Here is a 21,086-nt window from a genome sequence, read left to right as displayed (position 1 = left end):
TTATGCTCACCCAGAACTGACCAGTCCTTTAACCACCAATTCGAGTGACAGCTAGGCACCAACATATACATGTACTAACGCCTTTTGGTATGACGCGGCCGGGGATAGAACCCGGGCGTATAATCTGACCAGAACACCACGGCGGCGGTCACAGACTTCAGGTTAAACTGGGACTAAACATAAGTGTCATGCTGACCATAATCGGACACAACACCCAGAAGACGGTCATGGACTTCTGGTTAAACTAGGGATCAAAATGCAGCAATATCACGCTGTATTTGTTCACAAGGGCACCTGATATGTATGTCATTTACTGACTACATGTATTGTGTCCAATTCGGACCGGACTGAGACGGACAGAAATTTCCTATATCGATGCCTGAAGGATCGAATTACAGTAGTCTGGTCAAGCGGTTGGAGAACTGACGTTGTGTGGCCTGAGGATAATTTAATGTGACATGAATTAAATATTAACTTGGACCAATACTTTAACTGTTGAACGATACGTACGCCAATTATCGTGTGCCAGAAAACAGATATGTTCAACTCAAGATCTATATGTAAGAGTTGATGTGACAAAATTATATCAATAAAGCTATCCATTTCCAACCTTGTTCGTGAATTCGAGGAGAATCGAACTTTTCGCACATGTAAAATATTTTCTTGAAGCAAACATTTGCGAGAAAGCGGGCATTTTGTTTTCGGCAATCTTGCTCAGTCCGGGTTATAGAGCAATGGTTACACATGTAACTACCTTTCCGGGAGATACGGGCCTTTTTCATTATGTCAACGGAGGAGGCGTAGGACGGGACGGCAAGTTCTGTCAGGTTTATACAGCAATCCGGGAAATAGTCCGAGTTGAACATAGTGTACCCTGTAGTGTTGGGATAAGACAGAGTTTAGTTTCTTAGATTCTGCCAATGAGCGGGAGCACCCTCCATTATGGTGTAACCTATTCCAGATTGTCCCTCATCGATACGTCAGTCAATTCTTAGACATTCATCTTTCGGAGGACACACAACGAACTTGTGCTTTCCGGATGCCCTGATTCGCCTCATCTTTATACTTGTTTCTGTATACTTGTTGAACAATGGTGCTCCTATGCGAGCAAACACTGAAGCAAATTAAATAATTCTCGACCACTTGTCCCGTGTGGAGACGTCCTTAACACACTCTCTAGGTGTCCCATCATAAAACGTGACTGGTTTTCACTCACCAGTCATTCCTGTTGCACTGCCAGTCGATTCATCTAGGTTTGACTTGGTCTCTCCTTTCACTTTATAAGTTCAGGTTCAATTTATCTTTATCAGAAATACATTTGGAGAAAGGTGCTGGCTAATCAATGCTTATGGGTATACAATATTCAGACCTGGATGTGACATTCACATCTCAGCTTTTGGAAGCTTGACAAAGGTCTACAGGTGACAGCAAGGCTCCAGTGCTACATCATAACACTGGAGAAAGCCCAGCAACACAGGTATTGGAGCCTAATACGATATCATCATTGCTGAAAGAGACTTCACATCAAAGTGAAAAAGATAATACTCTAAATATCTTATCCACAGCACAAAACACATTCTCATGTTTCATACAAAATTTATTAGTAACTATACAGCACAAATAGACAAACATGTCAAGCATTAACAGAACCCATAGGCCCCATCTATTTGTGGCACCACCCTTCCCTGACCCCCTGTATATGTTAATAACCCTCCCCAACCCCTTGATTTACCATTCCATCCTTCCTGATTTATCACTGTCTTACCTGTTCCCTGTCCACCCTATACACCAGTTCCTTGAGTGTTCAATCTCCACTTCCTTCATGGAGTCACTTTTTTTCTGATGCATGATAAAACACTGGTGGATAATCCCAATCAAACACAGCCCCTTCCATCATTCAAACTGCAACACATTCACACTTTCATACATCCATACATGCACTGTCACACCAAATTACTGTCATAATTGTCATGACTACATCTGGCTCATAAAAAGTCTTGGAATTGCAATTGCCACTGACTTCCAAAATATGAAACTGTGCTGTTAACATTGACTATGGGGAAAAAAAACAAAAAAAACAACAAAATAAACAACAAACCCCCCCCCCCCCCCCCCCCCAAAAAAAACCCAAAAAACTGCCGAGACTCAACCCAAAAATATTCTCAAATCATTCTTCTCTGTCTGCCATCAACCTCATCAGGATAATCATCATTCTATGAGAACATGTAAATGATGCTTGTCCCCATAGCATTTCCTTTGTGTGTCTGCTTTGATTTTCATTGCTTCAAACAGATATGATCAATTCCTACTTAAAACAGAATATGATTATGACATGAAGAATTATGACTACAAAAAGAGAGAATGTTTTTTTTCCATACACTAACCAAGGTCCTTTAAATATTAAAAGACCTTCAAACATGGCCTCCTGCTCACAGAACTCCCTTGTAGAAACGTCATGGATTAAAAGACACAAGAAAGTACATATTTTCCAACTGCTCCATCTTACTGCATGAAGAGTAAAACAAGCATCCTCTACTGCTATGTGTTTAAAAATGCACAGAAAACATCAGAACTAATAATACCATGTGTTAGGAAATATCCAAAGATTAAATATGAATTCATTAAATTGACATGAAGGAATTATTTACATCATATTTTAAATGTGAATGACACATTTTGAGCAAAATGCCAAATCCAGGTATGATCAATTATCTTAAGAGCACAAGTCATCCTCAATAATCTCCAAGGGTACACATTATGATGATAAATCTCCACTACACCCTGCATGCATCTACAGCTCGCCCTCATATTTTTACTACCCCCTTTGCTAGCTCTGCATCCTCACAGTAGCCAGTAAGCTAAGCTGCCATTAAAACAGAGCTTGCCAGTACAAACAAAGATAATGGTTGCAGGTTTGTTCTGTGCGACTCAGATTTTGGGGGAAATCATCCAAATTGAGATTTCTAAAAATATAAACGTTGCAAGAACTCCTTCTAAAGCTTTTACAGTACCTCTGGATCATTTCTGTTGCCAAGTTCAATAACAAGAAAAGACCTGAAAATGAGAAGTGAAAGTCGTGATTGGTATGCTTAACTTCCCAGTGTAGAAACCTGACTGGATAAAAAGCCAGAAAAGGGATGGAATAAAATTATATGCATCCAGGGTTTAGTGGAGATTTATCATGATGTATGCCCTGGAAATTATCAATGAATTTAATTTAGAATACTCTTAGCCACTGCACACGAACTCGCCCTGTAACATGAAGCACAAATGTTCTGATAAACACCTACCTTGACCTTCTAATTGCTCATCTGTGACAATGTCCACAATAGCATGCCAATATCCAGGCAAAAATACCAGGAAATACTTATTGTAGTTGCCATGACAATAACATCCCCACCCATCCCAATGTATAGAACTTCAACCTACGCCCATAGGACCAACCTCCATCACCCTACTTTGCCACCTACTCCAAACTGGAGCTGAAATTACGCACACTCAATTCATGACATCTTAATATCAACCACCACTTCAGAATTAACCCATCCTTTCCCCGTCCCAGGAACCTACTAGTCTTAACACCCACACTAATTCCCATCCTTTAACAAGTTAACTTCCAACCTACCAGTTGTTAGGGGATGAGGGAAGTGTTGGATCCTTGTCATCTGCAACCGCTAACAATCTCTGACTAAGCCCAATTTTAAGCAAATGATAAATCCCTTTAAAACCACAGAATTGACTAGCGGAGCCCCACCCATTTGATTAACCTACCTTTACCCCACCCATCCTCACAAAGTCTCCAGGCATATCCGATGAACACTGATTTCTCTCTCTCTCTCTCTCTTCTGTCAATGTACATGAACAGTTCAAGACTGCCATTCCACAAACTCTCCTTCAGGATCACCATCACCCTGTCCAGTCTAGCTAAAATGTTCAGTGCCTTCTTATAAGTGAAAAGCCAGTATCAATAAATATTCACCAAAACAAAAAAGCACCTGAGAATTCACTTCAGTATATAACCGTGCATTAAAGCAAGCTTTCTTGAGAAAGTGTTTTTCTCTATTAGGGAATTTCTTCAATTTTACACGATTAATTATACCTAACAATTTGTTACCCCCAGCCAAACAATTAAAGTTTAAACATTATTATTACGAACAAAATTCAAACTGAAATTTGTCCCCATTTCCAAATGAACTTTCCCTCTCACAGAGACGTAGAGTACATCAACTGAGCATGTTAGAATCAGCCTCTGTCTTTGGACGCTTTGTTCCTTGCCATCCAAGTTGACCAGCTCAGATTCCCATGGAAAGAGGTAAGATTTCACACACAAGAACACAGCAACTGGGGTTCTTATTTCCCCAGTGCGAAGGAAAGCTTTGGTCTTGCATTCTTTTTGTTGAGTATGATTTCCTGGTCTCGCTTTGTGCGTTTTCTCTCCTCATCTTCCAGTCGTTGTTTTTCTTCCAACATTTTTCGCTGTTCTTCAACTAATTTCAACTGTTCCTCAGCCTAGGATAGAGTAAAGAAAAATGTTATGCATTAATTCTGTTTTGAAAAAGTCCAAACAGAAGCTTAAATTAAGTTGATGTAACGTTCTAATGAACTTCAGTTTGGTCTAGCAATATTACATCCATCAATATATTTAACATAAGGCCAGACCAATTTTATTTCTTGTTTTACGGATCTGCCTGCCATGTTATTTCCAGAATGAGAACAAAAACCCAAAAATTTAAACTCACAAGAAAATATGTTTTAGGGGGTTTTTTTCACCCATATTCATTTCATAAATTGCCAAAAGTAAAATGTTTTGAGCATTTAGAAGTAATATTACATTGAATGGAAATTTTATTTTTATTTTTTTTCCCGCCTCCCTTTAGGTTTTCAGAGGACAAAGATCCATAAAACAAGAAATAGAATTGGTCTGGCCTAACAGCAACATTCAAGCCGTATGGCAGTGGTCTGCCAAAAATTGAGTCTGGATCAGAAGCTCCAGTGATCAACAGCATGAGCATCAATCTACACAATTGCTATATGGAGACATGTGTCATCCTAGTCAGCCAGACTGACCACCCAATGCTTCTAGTTGCCTCATGACAAGCTTGGGTTGCTGAAGATCAACTCCAACCTGTTAAATGCTTTAACTACTAGGCTACCCCACCATCCCTTAGTGAAGACAAAAACAATGCTGGTCAGTCCCAAATCAACAACGGGACCAGGACACTACTAGTCTCATATCTGCTCCAAGTGTTATTAAGAACTATTCAACAATGAGCACTACACTCATTTTAAAAGTACCATATGTAAAACAAAATTATAAACTTTCAAACCAACCGAAAAGAACAGGAGTTTGGCATGTTCACATATACTCCAGTTCTTAAGTCCTCTCTATGAACAGAAATGGAGAGAAGGGAAAGGGGGGGTGAGGGGGAAAGAGAGAAAGAGAGAGAGTGAGGGAGGGTGTGTGTGGAGAGAGTGAGTTAATATTTAACGTCACATCAGCAATCTCAGCCATATCATGAGAGAGAGAGAGAGAGAGAGAGAGAGAGAGAGAGAGAGAGAGAGAGAGAGATATGCCAAAAAGACGCTGGGTGTATTAGAACAGAATACTGTTCGAATAGTAATGAATTATATGAAGGTTAATGTTACGTATGAATTATAACAGTCCTTTAAGAAGATATACACACGGGGATCACTGCAATCAGAAAAGATGATAAGTACTCAATCCCCATTAAAGACCATGCATGTGTGTGTATGTGTGGCTGTTTGTACTAGACCAGACTAAAGGTGGATGTATAACTCTCTGAGATACCATGCCACAGTTAAGCTTGACTATCCCACTCAGACACAATATACGGACTCTTAGCCAACCAGTCCCTGTATCTATTAATACCGAGCGCCAGGCAGGGACCAGCAAGTACCATACTTTTAATGTCCTTACGTATGATGTGTCTGGGGAACGAACCTGTGACCTTCACTCCGTGGGCAGAGAATTACCATAGTGATGTGAGACAATTTCAGCTTCTGTCTAAAAATCCTTTCAGTTCTTTACCACCCTTCATTTATTTATTACCGGTAACCTCATCACTTTTAGAAATTAGTTTTCACTGGAGATATTTTTTATTATTTATAAAAGCATTGTTTTTTCTTTACCTCATGGCCTCTATTTCAGATTTTTTCTCTACAAAATCACCACCTGCTTACTATACAACTGGAATTCCTGTTAATAATATTCAATGATTCCATGCTAATTATATTTGACAAAGTTTTATAACTATGTTATACTCTTATGACAACCATGTAGAACAAAAATTATCTCAATGATTTAACGCTGGAACAATGCTGATGTATCACTTAAAGATTTACTGTTTCACTTTTCAAAATAGTGAATGTGTGTGAGTATGGTTCTAGTCGCTTCACATACTATACCCATGCAGGGATAAACCTAGCTGAGAAACGATATGAGATAAAATCTTACACGAGACCAAAACATTAGACATTTTAAACTCTTATGAGATGTAACTGTTTATGATCATTTGTAAGAAAAGGAATAAACGACAAATATGACATTGTCATGTGTATTTAAGACAACTTCCAGAGATGCCAACCCCAAAGTGTTGCAAATAGTAGTTTCAACGTTCAAAATTAGTAGTTTGACCATAAAATTAGTGGTCAACTAAAGAAACAAAATCATTATGGATTCTGAGAAAAAATGAATGATATTACGGTCATGTGGTTAGATTATTATATCAGAACTTTAATACATTTTATTAAAATTTCCTAGGATTTCTAGTGGAATCGTATTGGCGTAGTTTGAAGTTGAAGTTCGTAGCGACTACCATAAAATCATAGAGGTTGGCATCTCTGAATTTCAAGACAACCGATCATGAATTGCAATAAATTTAAACTCTGTAGATCTACTAGCATCACCATTGATGTCTGTTTTCTGGTTTTCATGAAGGTCAGTGATTTCAGCTGTTTCTTCACTTTCATTTGTAGTCTTTAAAAACTTTTGTATCGAATGAGATGGTTTCGTTAGCAGACGCTTATTGGTAGGCGTCCGAATGCGAACGCTGCACAGTGTCGCACATCACAATACTGTGAGGTTCAGAGTTTATCATACCCTGTGTAACTACATTCAAAGTTCCACACAGGAAGTTATGTTTCATAGATTTAAAATAGGTACAGCAACATGAATATGTTTGAATACTTTTGATAGAACAAAATAATGACAAAACCCTTCTCAGGAAAGTAGATTTAAACACTTCATTATTTCTAATCGAACAGGTGAGCAGGACGAGACTTTAAATCGCTGCTGATAATTTTTAGTGCGATTTTACAGGAATTGATGTGAGAAAATCGCGATGTTGCAGTCCAAGTTAATCTTTGCCCGTGTAGGGAATCGAACCTTGGTCTTCAGTATGACAAGAGAATACTTGACCACAAGGTTACCCCATCCTCCCTCTTGCCAGAATACGGAATCATTACAACCGATCAATCATTGAAAATATTTGGTTTGTGTCATTTTCATGATTTAAATGAGAACTAGTATGTTAGTAACATAAATTTCACGGAGATTTTAATATGTATAAAATCATGTGGGATGACCTTCAGTGCTTTTGTAATGTAAATTTAATGACATGACAAAACCAACCTTGTGAAATACATTGTTAGCGCAAAATTTTCCAAAATTGTTTGTTTCGGATTATGAGAAAACACGATTGGCTACTTGGTCGTTTAGTCACAGCAACCAATCCTTGATTATTTAAATTAATCGGACCACCACTAGATGACAGTCACTCACATAGTGCCATGACGTGAAATGGCACAGCTGAGAGTTTAAAAGAAGAAATGAAAAAATAATACCAGGGGTTTAAAAATCCCATTGCCGAAAGTCAGTTTTCATTTCAGGCAATCAAATAATGGTATCTTCCTTTTCTATTGGCTACTAGATAATACGGTTTCAAACTGCAAATACATATCTGCTCAAAATAGGTATAAAATTTCACAATTATAATAAAGTAGAGTTATCTTTGTTTGCTATTTATCACTTCTCAATAAATAGTCCACTAAACATTAACATTAAATACCATTTTGATTCATACTTTCATAATTACATAATTAATTACAATAATTAATTGAACACACCAATACCATAATTCCTTTTTAGGGAAATACAATCCAACTGATCATTTCAAATTATTCAAACCCTAATCAAGCACTCTATTAATAGCTATGTCACTCTCATAGGTTATCACGTGCCTCGTCAATTTGAATGTCACTGTGCATCACAGGAAATCCAGCTTTGAATGACAACATACATTCTGGAGAAATTGAGGCAAGTGTCACATGTTATATTTGGGATAACACTTTCTTAGTAAGATACAGATTCTTGTAGTCTTGTTGGGTTGAGTCCCATCGGCTTTCGAATGCAGACTGATGTGGTACAACTGTAAATAATCCTTGAAAGTGGCAGACTTGTGACATGTGATTTGTAAATCTACCTTTACAGTGTCTGTTGAACTTCTATGGTAACTTGTGCAATAGTTAAGCGCAAAAAATGATACTAAGTATTAGGGCTGCAACAAAAAATTATGTGGCGGATATGATGTGAATCACGAATCACGAGTGAGTGAGTGAATGAGTAAACAAGTTTAGTTTTACACTGCACTCCAGCTATTATTCCAGCTATATTCGGCTATCTGTAAATAATCGAGTCTGAACCAGACAATCCAGTGATCAACAACATGAGGATCGATCTGCACAATTGGGAACCGATGACGTGTCAACCAAGTCAGTGAGTCCACCTGATCCCATTAATCGCCTCTTATGACACGCATCGCCACTTTTTATAGCAAGCATGGGTTGCTGAAGGCCTATTCTACCCTGGAGCTTCACGGGTCAATTATACAAGAATATGATATTGTAGTTGTGATTGATGCACAACATGAAACCCCTATGTTGACTGTTAATCTGTCATAGTAAGAACCAGTGATCTGACATGAAACTCAAATTTGGTACATAATAGACTAATCGTTATAGTCCACAGTACCATGTGAAGACATTGCTAACGAACATAACATTCACTACTGCAAGGCTAGAACATATACTGTTCTTGCACTTTGAAAATGGACATTAGGTCTCAAGTAAACCAATATCTCACTTTGAAAATGGACATAAGGTCTCAAGTAAACCATGTTTCACTAAACCAAAGTAAATACTCATTTATATTTGGTTCTGGTGACCACGAATAACGAATTGTACTCATGAAGGGTTAGGGTTCAATTCTTCGAATATGTGAGTGTATCATAACAGCCCTACAAAGTATCCTGGGCCTACATTTTCTATGTTCTCTCAGCGCTAACATAGTCTTAAGTCTATGTTACTGTATGGCACTTAAAACTATCAGCGTTGAGAGGGCAACGAAAATGTAGGCCCTGACAACAATATCTGATTTTAAACATGCTTTAACTAAATAATACTGAATGCATTAGAGAGATAGTTGACATGAGCATCTAACATTTAAATCACGCTTTCTAAAAGTTAAGTTAAAATATTTCTAGCTGGGATTGGGAAAGGCAGGGGCCATGGGCCACAGGCCATTTTGCACAATAGAAGGAAAAGTGGCCCATTCAAAATTTGAAGTTTACTATTGATACAAAGGCAGTGTCCCATTCTAAATTCAAAAAATGGCCCACTGTCGAAGTTCTCTTTCTCAATCCCGGTTACAACTTAATGTTCAGTTACTTTGAAACACAAATCGTTAACACTGGGATATGGTTCAGATCATCAAATATGTGTGTGTAGAGCTACAGCACAAAGTGTCTATGTTGGTTTAACTTGCAAGCAAGGTGCAAACAAACTTGAACACACAGTAAGCCAGGATTCAAACTCCCCATCAGATGTATCTTATTCCAAGGAGATACAATGCTGTACAGCAAACTGCATCCCCTTGCTTTATTGGGTAATGTATGCCCCTTGAAGTACTTACTAATTTTCTCTGCGCGTCTTCAATTTTCTTATTGTTTTCTTCCATTATTTTTTCTAACCTTTCCCTCTTTGCCCGTTCTTCTTCCTAAAATAAATACAAACATAACAGATAGAACTCATGCAAGATAATACAGCTTAGGCCAGAGTGTCACAAGAAAACCATGTACATAAACTCCTAAAGCATGAATCTTATAATGTTAGTATATCTCCTTACTATACACAAGTGTGAACATACATGTAAACATTAGTGGCAGAGACTCGCTCATCTTGGACATTTACCATGGTTAAATTAACACAATATGATGTACAAGTGGTGCACAAATTATCAAATTACTAATAAGTGAATTATGAAAAATATCAGAGACTTCTCATATTAACTAGGCCTGACACCTACATATCATACAAAGATACATGTATACATGAGATTACACAGACAAACACAACAGTATAAAAAAACAGATTTACTCATTGAAAAAAAAAAAAAAACATTATGGAGGGTAAACATGTAAGCCACAGTGACAACTGAATGGTTGCCATGTAAACTTTATCGCCATGGCAACTATTCTTGGTTATATCACCTTGTTTCGGCTTGTCTTTACCTCGGCTACGTACCAGGAGAGCAGCACTATGAACACGGCTGCTGATTAGCTGTCGCTGTCTTCAATCTATCCGCCATTGACTCACTCCACCAATGGAATCTATCCATTTTTTCAGTGGACTCTATGTTCAACCAATCACTAGCAACCCCTTAACCAAACTAAAAGGCTTTTTCCCATCTGTAAGTCCATTCTAGGATCTAGACATCGAAGCTCAATGTAAGGAACATACTCACTGAGAGGGCTAGGCTGAAGCTAAAGTGAGTGTATATTTGACTTGATCAAGACTTTACATGGCAATACTTGCATTTTTTCCTGAAAACGCAAAGCCTTGTTTCTGTGTTATCACAGCATTCCCTAGAAAACTTGGAAGAAAATGGTGGCATGTTAACACTTATTTCAACGTTAAACGGTAGAGCCCATCGCTGAAAAGCAAGCTGGATGATTAAGGTAATACATCTCGAGAAAACAGAAAATATCTTCCCAGTCAAGGAGTCAGCTTGGGACAGAAATGCTTGTCATGCATTCACCTAAAATTATTTTGAATCTTTAAGAAAATACACATCCTGAGACAAGAAAACAGCTGCAAAATACACACAGGAATTCCACTGACTACAAATCCTTCAGGAACTTTCTGTTAGATAACTGACCCAACACAAGCAAACAGTTGAAAGAGTAACATTTATTCCATCATATGAAACTTTTAAAAAATGAACAATTTATTTTAAAAAGAGCGATTTTCAAAATTATTTGTTGTTATGGTTACCTCTAAACTATGGTAGACTAGCTACACAGCTGTTTTCTTGCTCCATCGGATAAGCGAATTTTAGGAGAATAGTTTTATTAACATACATTTCTAACGCCAAGCATCATCTCAAGGACTGGAGAGGAACTGGAGTACTTTTGGCATACCTTTCAAACTGAGTCAATAGACTACCAAGCTATGACCGGACAAGACAATTTATCTCTATATTTTATTGAGAATATTTGAAGATAAGACAAGAAATACTAGTTTCAGAAACAAAACACCAAAACTGAAACACCATAAACAAAGATGCAGATACAGAGTACAAATGTTTTCCAAAAGAAATGAAGGGTGTGGTAGATGTTGCAGATGAAAATCGAAATGCCATCTTGAAATTCTTGTCTATTCTTATAAGTTCCCAACAAAACTGACATGACAGTTATTACGGAAGCTTGACATGAGCATGTCATTTAGTTCAGTTTCCTGACACAGAAGTACTTTGATAATACACAGTACATTAACCCTACTAAACACTGTCAGGCCATAGCTGTTGGATGAAGCAACTAGTGTACGGGCATTCTAACAATATGAATACTTAAGAAGTTAAGAAGTCCAAGCAACCATTATAACAAAAGGCATGCCAACAGTACCCATCTGACATATGGAGGTCACCCATACCTCCTTCTTTCTCTGAGCCTCTAGCTCAGCCTCTCGTTGCTTCTCCAGCTCTTCCAACATCTGCTTCTCCATGATGCGCTTGGCCTCCTCCACCCGACGCAGGACCTCAGCTTCGATCTCGTCCTTACGTCGTTCCAGTTCCTCCTCCACTCTCTTGGCTACAAGTTCCTCAACACGACGAGCAACTTCCTCTTCGATTAGTTTCTCTTCTAGCTCTTTTTGTTTTCTGTAAACACGACATGAATGGAAGTGTGAAACGGCAGAGGGTATCACAGCCAGTATTGCCTTTAATACAGGTGGACATGTCACCATGGTTACCAACAGTACAGTTAGTGAGTGAATGAGTGAGAATTTTATCCCACTTTAGCAATATTCAAGCAATACCCTGGCAGAAGACCCCAGATAAGGAATGTAGACATTATTACCCATGTGGGTTCTGAATAAATCCTCAGTACAGGGTCAGTACAGCAAAAACCAGTATCACCATGATTACTGACATCAGAAGGTTTTAATACCAACTGCACTACACAGAGAGCACATGGTCTCACAATTCTTCTGTTTTGTCTCTGTAAGGTCACAATTAGTATGGCTAATTAATATGACTCATGAGGAGTAGTGATTAACTAGCGGAGTCTATGCATTAAGGTATAAATTGCCGTCATTTACTTGTTTTCTGAACACAGCACCTATGCCTAAGTTAATGATAAACAAGAAGACAAAGTCATCAATATCACCTGCAATGGCAAAATATCCTTCATGAATATGTCTACAAGTTATGATTATGCCAAATGTTTTGGTGTGTACATAGAAAAGTGACTGGAGTGCAATGCTACGTTTTAAAAATTCTGCTCCTGAAAGGAGCACAACCACCAATTTCAGTCTAAGTCAAACTTGTTGCCATGGAAATGCCAAAATATATAAATTTGAATTAAAAAAATACCAAAAGGCACCAGTACACCACTAGACCAAGCTATGTGCAAAGTTTGCTGAAGAAATTGGGAACAAGTTCTGCTCTGGAAAAGAGCACTACCACCAATTTCAGTCCCAGTCACTTGTTGCCATGGAAACTCCAAAAATATTTTGTTCAGAATTCCAAAACTACCAAAAGGCACCACCAGTACACCAACAGAGCTATCTATGTGCCATGTTTGGTGAAGAAATATTAAACGGTTTTAAAGTTCTGCTCTGGAAAAGAAACATGTGCATGTACAGGCAAAGGAGTGCATTTTAATACCCCCTGCAAAATGTACTGTGGGGGATAATCAATGACAACAAATCGTTGGACATCAGCTAGACACTGGTCAATGTGCTTGAGTCATTAATAGTGACTTCAACTGCAGCATGCAAATGTTTGAATGTCTTGGACAGCGATACAATGCCACCAACAGCACTAGCAACCGTCCACATGGGTGGTCGGCCCAGTGTAACAACATGTTGCCAGGACGGTCATATTGTCCATCTACGCCTCTGGCCATTGCTGCTGTGATGTGAAAACAATTGCCAACAATCAGAAAACAAACAATTGCCACTGAAGCCGGCAATTTTAAGCCCGAACACACGCATGACGCACAAGCATCTCAATTTCAATGTTGTGTTTGTGAGAACTATTCCCTTTCCATTAACGAAAACATTTCTAACTTCAATCTCAAACAATATTTTATTGGGCAAAATAGACTATATGATCATGATTCATGTTTTCCTCAAACCTGACTTCCAGTGTATATATAAAAAAAACCAACAGTTCAAAACCTCCATCGATACTTAATGTCATTTCCAATATTATGATGTTTCTTTTTCCTTTCAGCAGATTCACTTACTGGAGCCTCTGTCGTTCTAATTCTGCTTTTTTCTCTTCTTCCTCTCGACGTTTAGCCCGCATGATGAGATCTTCATCACTACTTGAACTACTTGAAGAATAAGATCGCTTTCTGAAAAGAGAAAAAAATCCAAGGATGACAGCTACATCTTGACGTAACTCTGTATCTCAATGATGCAGAGCACTACCAATGCTAAAACAGATTGTGGGGAAAATATCACAAACGTCACATTTTACACTGAACCATTTCTCATATCTCTTAATTACAGTAAAACACAAATGTACTGAAAACACTGTAACGAATACACTATGAGGCAGATACGATGTGTATAACCAATATTGGGTGACGAATCTGAACAACTATTCACAAATACAATCTTGTAGTTGTGACTGATGCACAATATGAAACCCCCATATTGGCTGTTAATTTGTTGTAGTAATAATCAGTGATCTGACATGACTCAAATTTGGTATGTAATAGACTAACAGTTATAGTCCATAGTACCATATGCAGCTATTTCAAATGAACATGACATGCACTACTGCAAGGTTAGTACACATTCTTTTCTTGTGTATTTTTGAATATGGACATAAGGACTCAAGTAAACCATGCTCCATTAAAACAACGTAAATATTCCTTCATATTTAGTTCTGGTGACCATGAATAATGAATTGTATTCATGAAGGATTATGGTTCGATTCACCGAATATGTGAGTTTATCGTAACAGCCTTAGAAAAAACAGCAACAACAGTAATAACAGTCAATAACTCGTCAACTAAGTCAATTACCAAGTGCTAATAACAGATGATGAAATAAATACTACACAATAATCCAAAGCACCAAAGGTTCTCAAATGACAATTAGCATGTCATTATGGCTCCTTGTACATATTGCAGGGAATATGACCTCCTATAATGAGTTATTGGTTGATAGCTGCTCAGTGTTTACGAATGGTGTTTGAAAGTAACAGGACATTGGGCCCTGTAAGTTTCAGATGTCTGTCTGACCCACTGAAAATTCACAGGACCGACAGAATGAAATTAAACACACATTTCAGATTTAACATTTCTCATAATTGGCATTGAAATTATTAACATTATATAATGACAAACACTATAAACATAAATTTATAAACAGTGAACAAGTGTCACGTGCCACAAATAACAACTTCAGACAAAGTCAATGTGATATACATATTCAGTCAGACACTGGGCCAAGCAGGTTGGGGACTTCTGTCTGACCATTGGCAAATCTGCCAGATGTGTCAGAGGGTCAGACACAATTCTTAAATACTGGCTGCTTAGGGTAAGTAGGTAAGGTTTTAGATCGCTTTTGGCAACATTCTAGTAATATCACAGCAGGGGAAACCAGAAATGGACTTCTAACGTTGTACTCATGTATGGGTGGGTTGGGTTGGGTGTGGTGTGTATAAAGATAATCACCATCCCCACTGCCATAATTTGGTCCTTAATCTGAAACCAAGAACAACAAGGCACTGTTGCTCACCTGGTATATTCGGAGTCAGCTGGAAGTTTTACACACAAATTACAGCCTTCCGTCACATGGAGTGTGTCTCAAAAAATGTTAATATCATCAGCTGAATAGTGAGTGAGTGAGTTTAATCGTATGCTGCTTTTAGCATTATACCAGCAATATCACAGCAGGTGATGCCAGAAATGGGCTTCACAAATTGTACCCGAGTTGGGAACTGAACCAAGACATGATAGCAAATACCTTAACCAATAGGTTACCCAATCACCTCAACACTAATGTATGCTCATAGACAGAAAATGCACTATCAGTGTTAGGCAAATTTGGAAAGCGATCAATCATGGACCATTTGATATCAAGGTGAGTTGGATCACATACTAGAATTCTCCATTTCAATAAAGCTCTCCCTATCCATGTTCAATTCCATAATTCCAGAAAAACATCATTAAATTGAGAATAGTTGTGATGATGACATTACTTCTATAATGAATCATTGGTGGCAAAGATTATTTATCAAAACAGACTGGAGATGAAATAACCTGGGTGACGCTGGAAACAGCAACCTTGCGATAATGCCCAAAATGAAAGCAGAAATTTAGTATGGTGACTAACATGATTAGCAACAATTTCTGCACATATAGACTTAAGAATCAACTTTCAAAAGTTCATTTCAGCATTATTTCTTTTCCAGTTTTGGAATATATATTCAATCTCAAATAAAGAAACTGTCATTGCTAAATTAGTGTCCACTGTAGTGCTACATACCTTACTGTATTGTCAGCTCTCTGGGCCTTGTGGTTTCTGAGAAAAAAATACTTGATCAGATGCTTGTATATGTCTTAAATTAAACTTTTCATTTTCATGCCACGAAGAATTCCCTGCCACATACTATGCCTCATTAAGACCGATTTCCTGCTTTGTCTTGCTAGTTTTGAGGAAGGTCGTAAATATACAAGAAAGACTCAAGTCATTTCACTTGAATATAATACAAATATGAGCACCATTACCAATATACATCATACAGATTGAAAACAAATTTCTAACATTGGTCAACTATTGATAACTATCGAAGAAGTAACTGAGCAAAAAATGCAATTCATTTTTCATTTCACGCAATCAAATAACTGTATCTCACTTGTCTGTGGGCTACTAGATAATTTTCACGTTGGTTTGAAAATGCAAATGAACTTAGATTTCATTTAATGTCCGCTCAAATGTTACTTTCTTGAAGTCACTTGCCCTGTGGCAAGCGTCTTTTAAATTTTTTCTGTAACCCCTGCAGATGAAAACAAAACAAGGTCCAGAACATAATTTGAAAGCAGACCAAGAATACAGCCCTAGCTTTGTGTACTGTGTGGGCAAACTAAGTCTTTATTCTACAACAATATTTCTGCACAATGTTATTGACAACCTTTTTCAGAATGACATTTCTGATTTATTGATTTTTTCATCCAGCCCTATGAGCCAACAACGGACAACTTGCCCAACCATAAGCTCTCTTGAGAGAGATCAGTTTTATGTCGCTTTTAGCAACATGCCAGCAATAGCACGACGGAGGACACCAGAAATGGGCTTCGCACATTGTACCCATATGGGAAATCAAGCCCTGGTCTTTAATATGATGAACAAAAGCTTTAGCAACTAGACTATCTACTGCCCCTAAACTCACTTGAACATTAGAAGTTGGGGGAGTAAGGAAGGACAACAACTTATGGAGAAACAACTTCACTATTGAGAGTGAGGTTTGGGTGTAGATTCTATTACCATTTTAACAGTAATTACTTGATCAGGGTGTCAGAAGCTGTACTCAAACATCACTCTCACAGCAAAAAAGAAGTTGTTCATCCACACATTCTTATCTTTCCTTGAATGTTATCTGTTCTGATACTTGGGACAAGGTCATAAATATGCCATTTTGATAACATAATGTTTTTTCACACTTATTCAGAAGATGAACAAAAAAGATGAGTTAGAATAATAAAAAATATGCCACTTCTTTGATAAAATTGATATTTCATGCTTATCCTGACTCATACTTTATGATCATCTCATGAGGCAGGATAGGTAAAGATATAAAAATGATCATTCAACTGTCATTTGAGGGTATATTTTCCTTTCCGTCATATCAACTCACCTTTGATCATCTTCACCACTAATGAGGGATAACTTACAGTCAAAAGCTTTTTTATACATCATGAATATTCCTACTAATGACGCATTTGACCTTTTGCTGAAGAAGTAAACAGAAAATATTTATGCAGCAAGTCTCTTCCTCAAGCTGAACATTGGGATTTCTAGATGAAATTGGATATTTCTACATCATTGCAAGTCATGGGAATTTCTCCTCATGTTAAAATTTTAATGGGATATTTTGTATTTCAATGGATAAAAATCCTCTTATAACCTAGCACTCGGCAATATACTAGCTGTATGGTGGCAGTCTGTACATATCTGAGTCTGGAGTCTGTTAAGACAATCCAGTGATCAAAAACATGAGCATCAAGCTATGCAATAGGGATACAACATGTGTGAACAAAGCCAGCAAGTCTGACCACTTGATCTCATTAGTAGTCTTTAACAACAAACATGGGTTACTGAAGATCAGTTTTAAACGGGATCTTTGGTGGTTGTGCCCCTAGATACTCTAAAGGTTGTGGTAAATCAAATAACGATTTTCATAGTCATGATAATATGGCAATATTCAACATTTCTTAAATGTTCTGTTCAACAGGGTAACACAAACATGAAACACTTGTTCAAACAAAACTCAGTGTTGGCTCAAGAAAGGGTTTTGGAGTGTTTTGTCTCATTAAATTCAGTGAGGACCCCCTCTATGTTGCATCTGCCCATCTATTTAACATTGGAGGGGGTCCAGAAACATTATTTTCATCAATTTGGACCCACTCAAAATTTCACTATTTGGTCCACAATGATTCCTGATCCGCTTACATTAATGTGCAACTTCCCGTTTCACTATCAGATTGACTAAAGACTTATGCAACATAAATGATGCCAGTCATTGATAAATGTGTGCCTCAGATGGAAAGGCGGTGCTTATCCATAAAAAATGAATGCTATCCCTTTATCAATATTTTTTGCATTTGAATGATTGAAAACCCAGATATGAGAATGGATAAGAGTGAAATCAAAGAGGAAAATGAACCAGGGGTCTTTCTCCAGATCTAGACCATTCACCAGAATGATGAAAATCACTAGGATGGGAATCTGTGGAAGTTTCATTCCTGAAATCCTGCATATGAGTGGGACTTCTATTACGACAACGAGTCAGGCATGTTTTTATGCCCCTTTTAGCATTATTCCAGGATTATATACTTCCAATCAAAAGCCTATACTTACTTAAACTCTCACTATCCATAATGTATGTATATATGGTTAAATCAAAGACTGATTTCTCCACTAACTTGGGGGAACCATCTGCAAACTGTATCAGTGTTGGCTCAAGAGAGGGTTTTGGAGTGTTTTCACTCATCAGATTCAGTGGGGACCCCTTTTATTTTACATCTGCCCATCTATTTAACATTGGAGGGGGTCCAGAAACATTATTTCCATCAATTTGGACCCACTCAAAATTTCACCCAAATCTAACACTGCTGTATGCAGATGAACTGCACAAGGATCATGCATCAAATTGATGAAAAGCATGTGCAAATATTGTGCATGTGAACAGCTGCATCTTGGTGTAAAGCTTTGTTAAGAATTCCGTAATTTTCATTAAATTTGATCATTTTATTGAACTTATGCCAACAACAATTTCAATGTTACAAATTTGTTTTGCAATACATCAGTTCATGTGTGAACAGGACCTTTAAACAGTATGGAATATTTAGCAAAATTTAGTTTAGAGCAGTTGCCTGAAGTAAGTGAAAGTGACTGTATTTACACTAGTCAGTCTAAATTTTTTATGGGAAGCATAACAAAAAGGAAAAGAGACATGGAGATCTTACACAGAACAAACACTGGTACCATTCATTTTGTTGGTTGGTTTGTTGGCCGCACTGCAATATTCTAGCTATGAGGTAGTGTCCTGTAAATAACCAAGTCTGGACAAGACAATCAAGTGATTAGAGGGCAAGTTTACACAAAAGTTATCCTATTTGTCTTCCACTTTCTCATCACGTGAAATGTTTGCCAAGTAGTTTCACAGCCCAAACAATACAGATACCACACACATTACCAGACGTAACTAACATAATTTTTGTGTCATATCAATACAAGGTTTCCACATTAACTGAGCGCATTATGTCCACAATGCACATATCACTGCATCTCTGAGAACTGGACTGTCTGGTCTACACTTGATTATTTACAGACTGCCATCATACAACTGAATATTGGAAAGAGTTCCGCCCGTACCCAAGTCATTTTACATAGAATATTTCCATCCTTCACAGTGTAATATTCCAACACTGAAATAAGTTCAATGATTGTTTTTCATACCTGTTCCGTTCTAGTCTACTGAAAGTATATTTAGGGTGAGGCATGCATGTCAGTTTTTAATTTTGGCTTCTGATTAAGGCGGAGGATATGGGCAGAACTCTTACCTTAATATTGCTAAGTGTTTGTGTTAAACTAAACTCACTCACTCATTATCAAACATAATCAGTCAGCAAATAGTAATAAAACCAATCCATTCCTTGTTGCCCAAAATGTAGGTCTTATGGGAGGTTACATGGTGTAGAGTAAGACAGTAATAAACTCAACTATAAACTGTCACCTATCTTAGGTAGTTTAAACATGGATTTTATCAGTATAAGATTCTTCTGTATGTGATATCTTGACATGCTTAGATGTTCTCATTCTACAATTTACAGTGACTACTTGCAAAATACGGTGAAACAAGTGACTGAACAGTGTCATGTCTCTGGGGACAATTGTCTCCAACAATAACGCCTCCTGAAGGAAAGATAGGTGGACAGAGCTAAGGGACCTTCTACGAGCATGTGCACTTTTCGATTTCGTCAGGTTTCAACGCTATCGATGCGTTTGCTTTCCACCAGAATCTGCACGTTTTAAGGTAAGTAAATACACTGGTTTTTGCATTAATATTTGTCTTTTATATGGTGCAACAGATCGACTTAACTACTCAAAGATTTAATGTAACGAGTACCTTGCAGTTCGCTTTCTATCCCGTGAACGAGATCGGATTCGTCTGCTGCCTTCACGTCGATTTCTAGAAACAGATCTTGAACGGGATCTTGATCTATGTTTCTTGTGTTTTACTCTATGCCTGTGTCTGGTTGGTGACCTGCTCCTAGTTCGGGATCGTCCCATTTTCTTTCCCAGACCCAGTTTCTCTAATCTGAAAATACCCAGTCTGCCTGCAAGAAATGACCCAAGATGGCGGCTACAACGAGACTCTGACGTCACGAAATTACATTGACTGATAACATTTTACACCAAAATAAATTCATCATTACGAAACATTTCATTATAAACGTAAAGGACTGTGTTGTATGTAACGACAGTTTATAATAGTACTTTAAGAAAGATAATGAAGTATCGCCTACGAATATAAACAATACTCATTAGACAATTATCCCTTAGAAGTGCCTTTTGAAACGATCAACGCTGCGAATACAATTTGTCAACAAAGGGGGGTAACTGGTATGGTGACGAATTCCAAGTTTAAAACACGTTTGTAAACGCATTTTGGACGTCGAATGTTCTTTATTTTTATCGCAGCAGTTCGTGACACAACGCTGGAATTTAGTTGTTGACAACACATGGTGAGCGGAGCGAGTTCGGATCCA

At 37.7% G+C, this 21,086-nt stretch overlaps 1 protein-coding gene across 2 annotated transcripts; it reads right to left on the bottom strand.

Annotated features, from left to right (window-relative positions):
* Positions 1-1,576: 1,576 nt before the first annotated feature.
* LOC137281364 (arginine and glutamate-rich protein 1-like) lies at positions 1,577-20,705 on the bottom strand. Of its 2 annotated transcripts, XM_067812547.1 has the most exons (6): positions 20,444-20,705; positions 16,081-16,116; positions 13,824-13,934; positions 12,007-12,232; positions 9,989-10,072; positions 1,577-4,509 (listed from the first exon to the last, which is right to left on the bottom strand). In XM_067812547.1, exons 1-6 carry the CDS (start codon positions 20,605-20,607, stop codon positions 4,351-4,353), a joined length of 780 nt encoding a protein of 259 aa, XP_067668648.1. In that variant the 5' UTR covers positions 20,608-20,705; the 3' UTR covers positions 1,577-4,350. The 2 variants fall into 2 exon arrangements, with proteins under 2 accessions (XP_067668648.1, XP_067668649.1); XM_067812548.1 differs by lacking the exon at positions 16,081-16,116 and having other exon boundaries at positions 4,257-4,509; positions 20,444-20,692.
* Positions 20,706-21,086: the final 381 nt, after the last annotated feature.

This window comes from Haliotis asinina, chromosome 4, assembly GCF_037392515.1.
Source record: "Haliotis asinina isolate JCU_RB_2024 chromosome 4, JCU_Hal_asi_v2, whole genome shotgun sequence".
Classification (NCBI taxonomy): domain Eukaryota; kingdom Metazoa; phylum Mollusca; class Gastropoda; order Lepetellida; family Haliotidae; genus Haliotis; species Haliotis asinina.
The sequence above is the reverse complement of the archived record's forward strand: the minus strand, read 5'-3'. Positions and strand labels throughout refer to the sequence as shown.

Coding starts and splice junctions, on each gene's coding strand:
- LOC137281364 (XM_067812547.1), bottom strand. CDS start 20,607: ATGGGACGATCCCGAACTAGGAGCAGGTCACCAACCAGACACAGGCAT. Junction 13,935..16,080: donor AGAGCTGACAATACAGTAAG/GTATGTAGCACT, acceptor TTCTCTTTTCAG/AAAGCGATCTTATTCTTCAA. Junction 12,233..13,823: donor TTAGAACGACAGAGGCTCCA/GTAAGTGAATCT, acceptor TCGTGTTTACAG/AAAACAAAAAGAGCTAGAAG.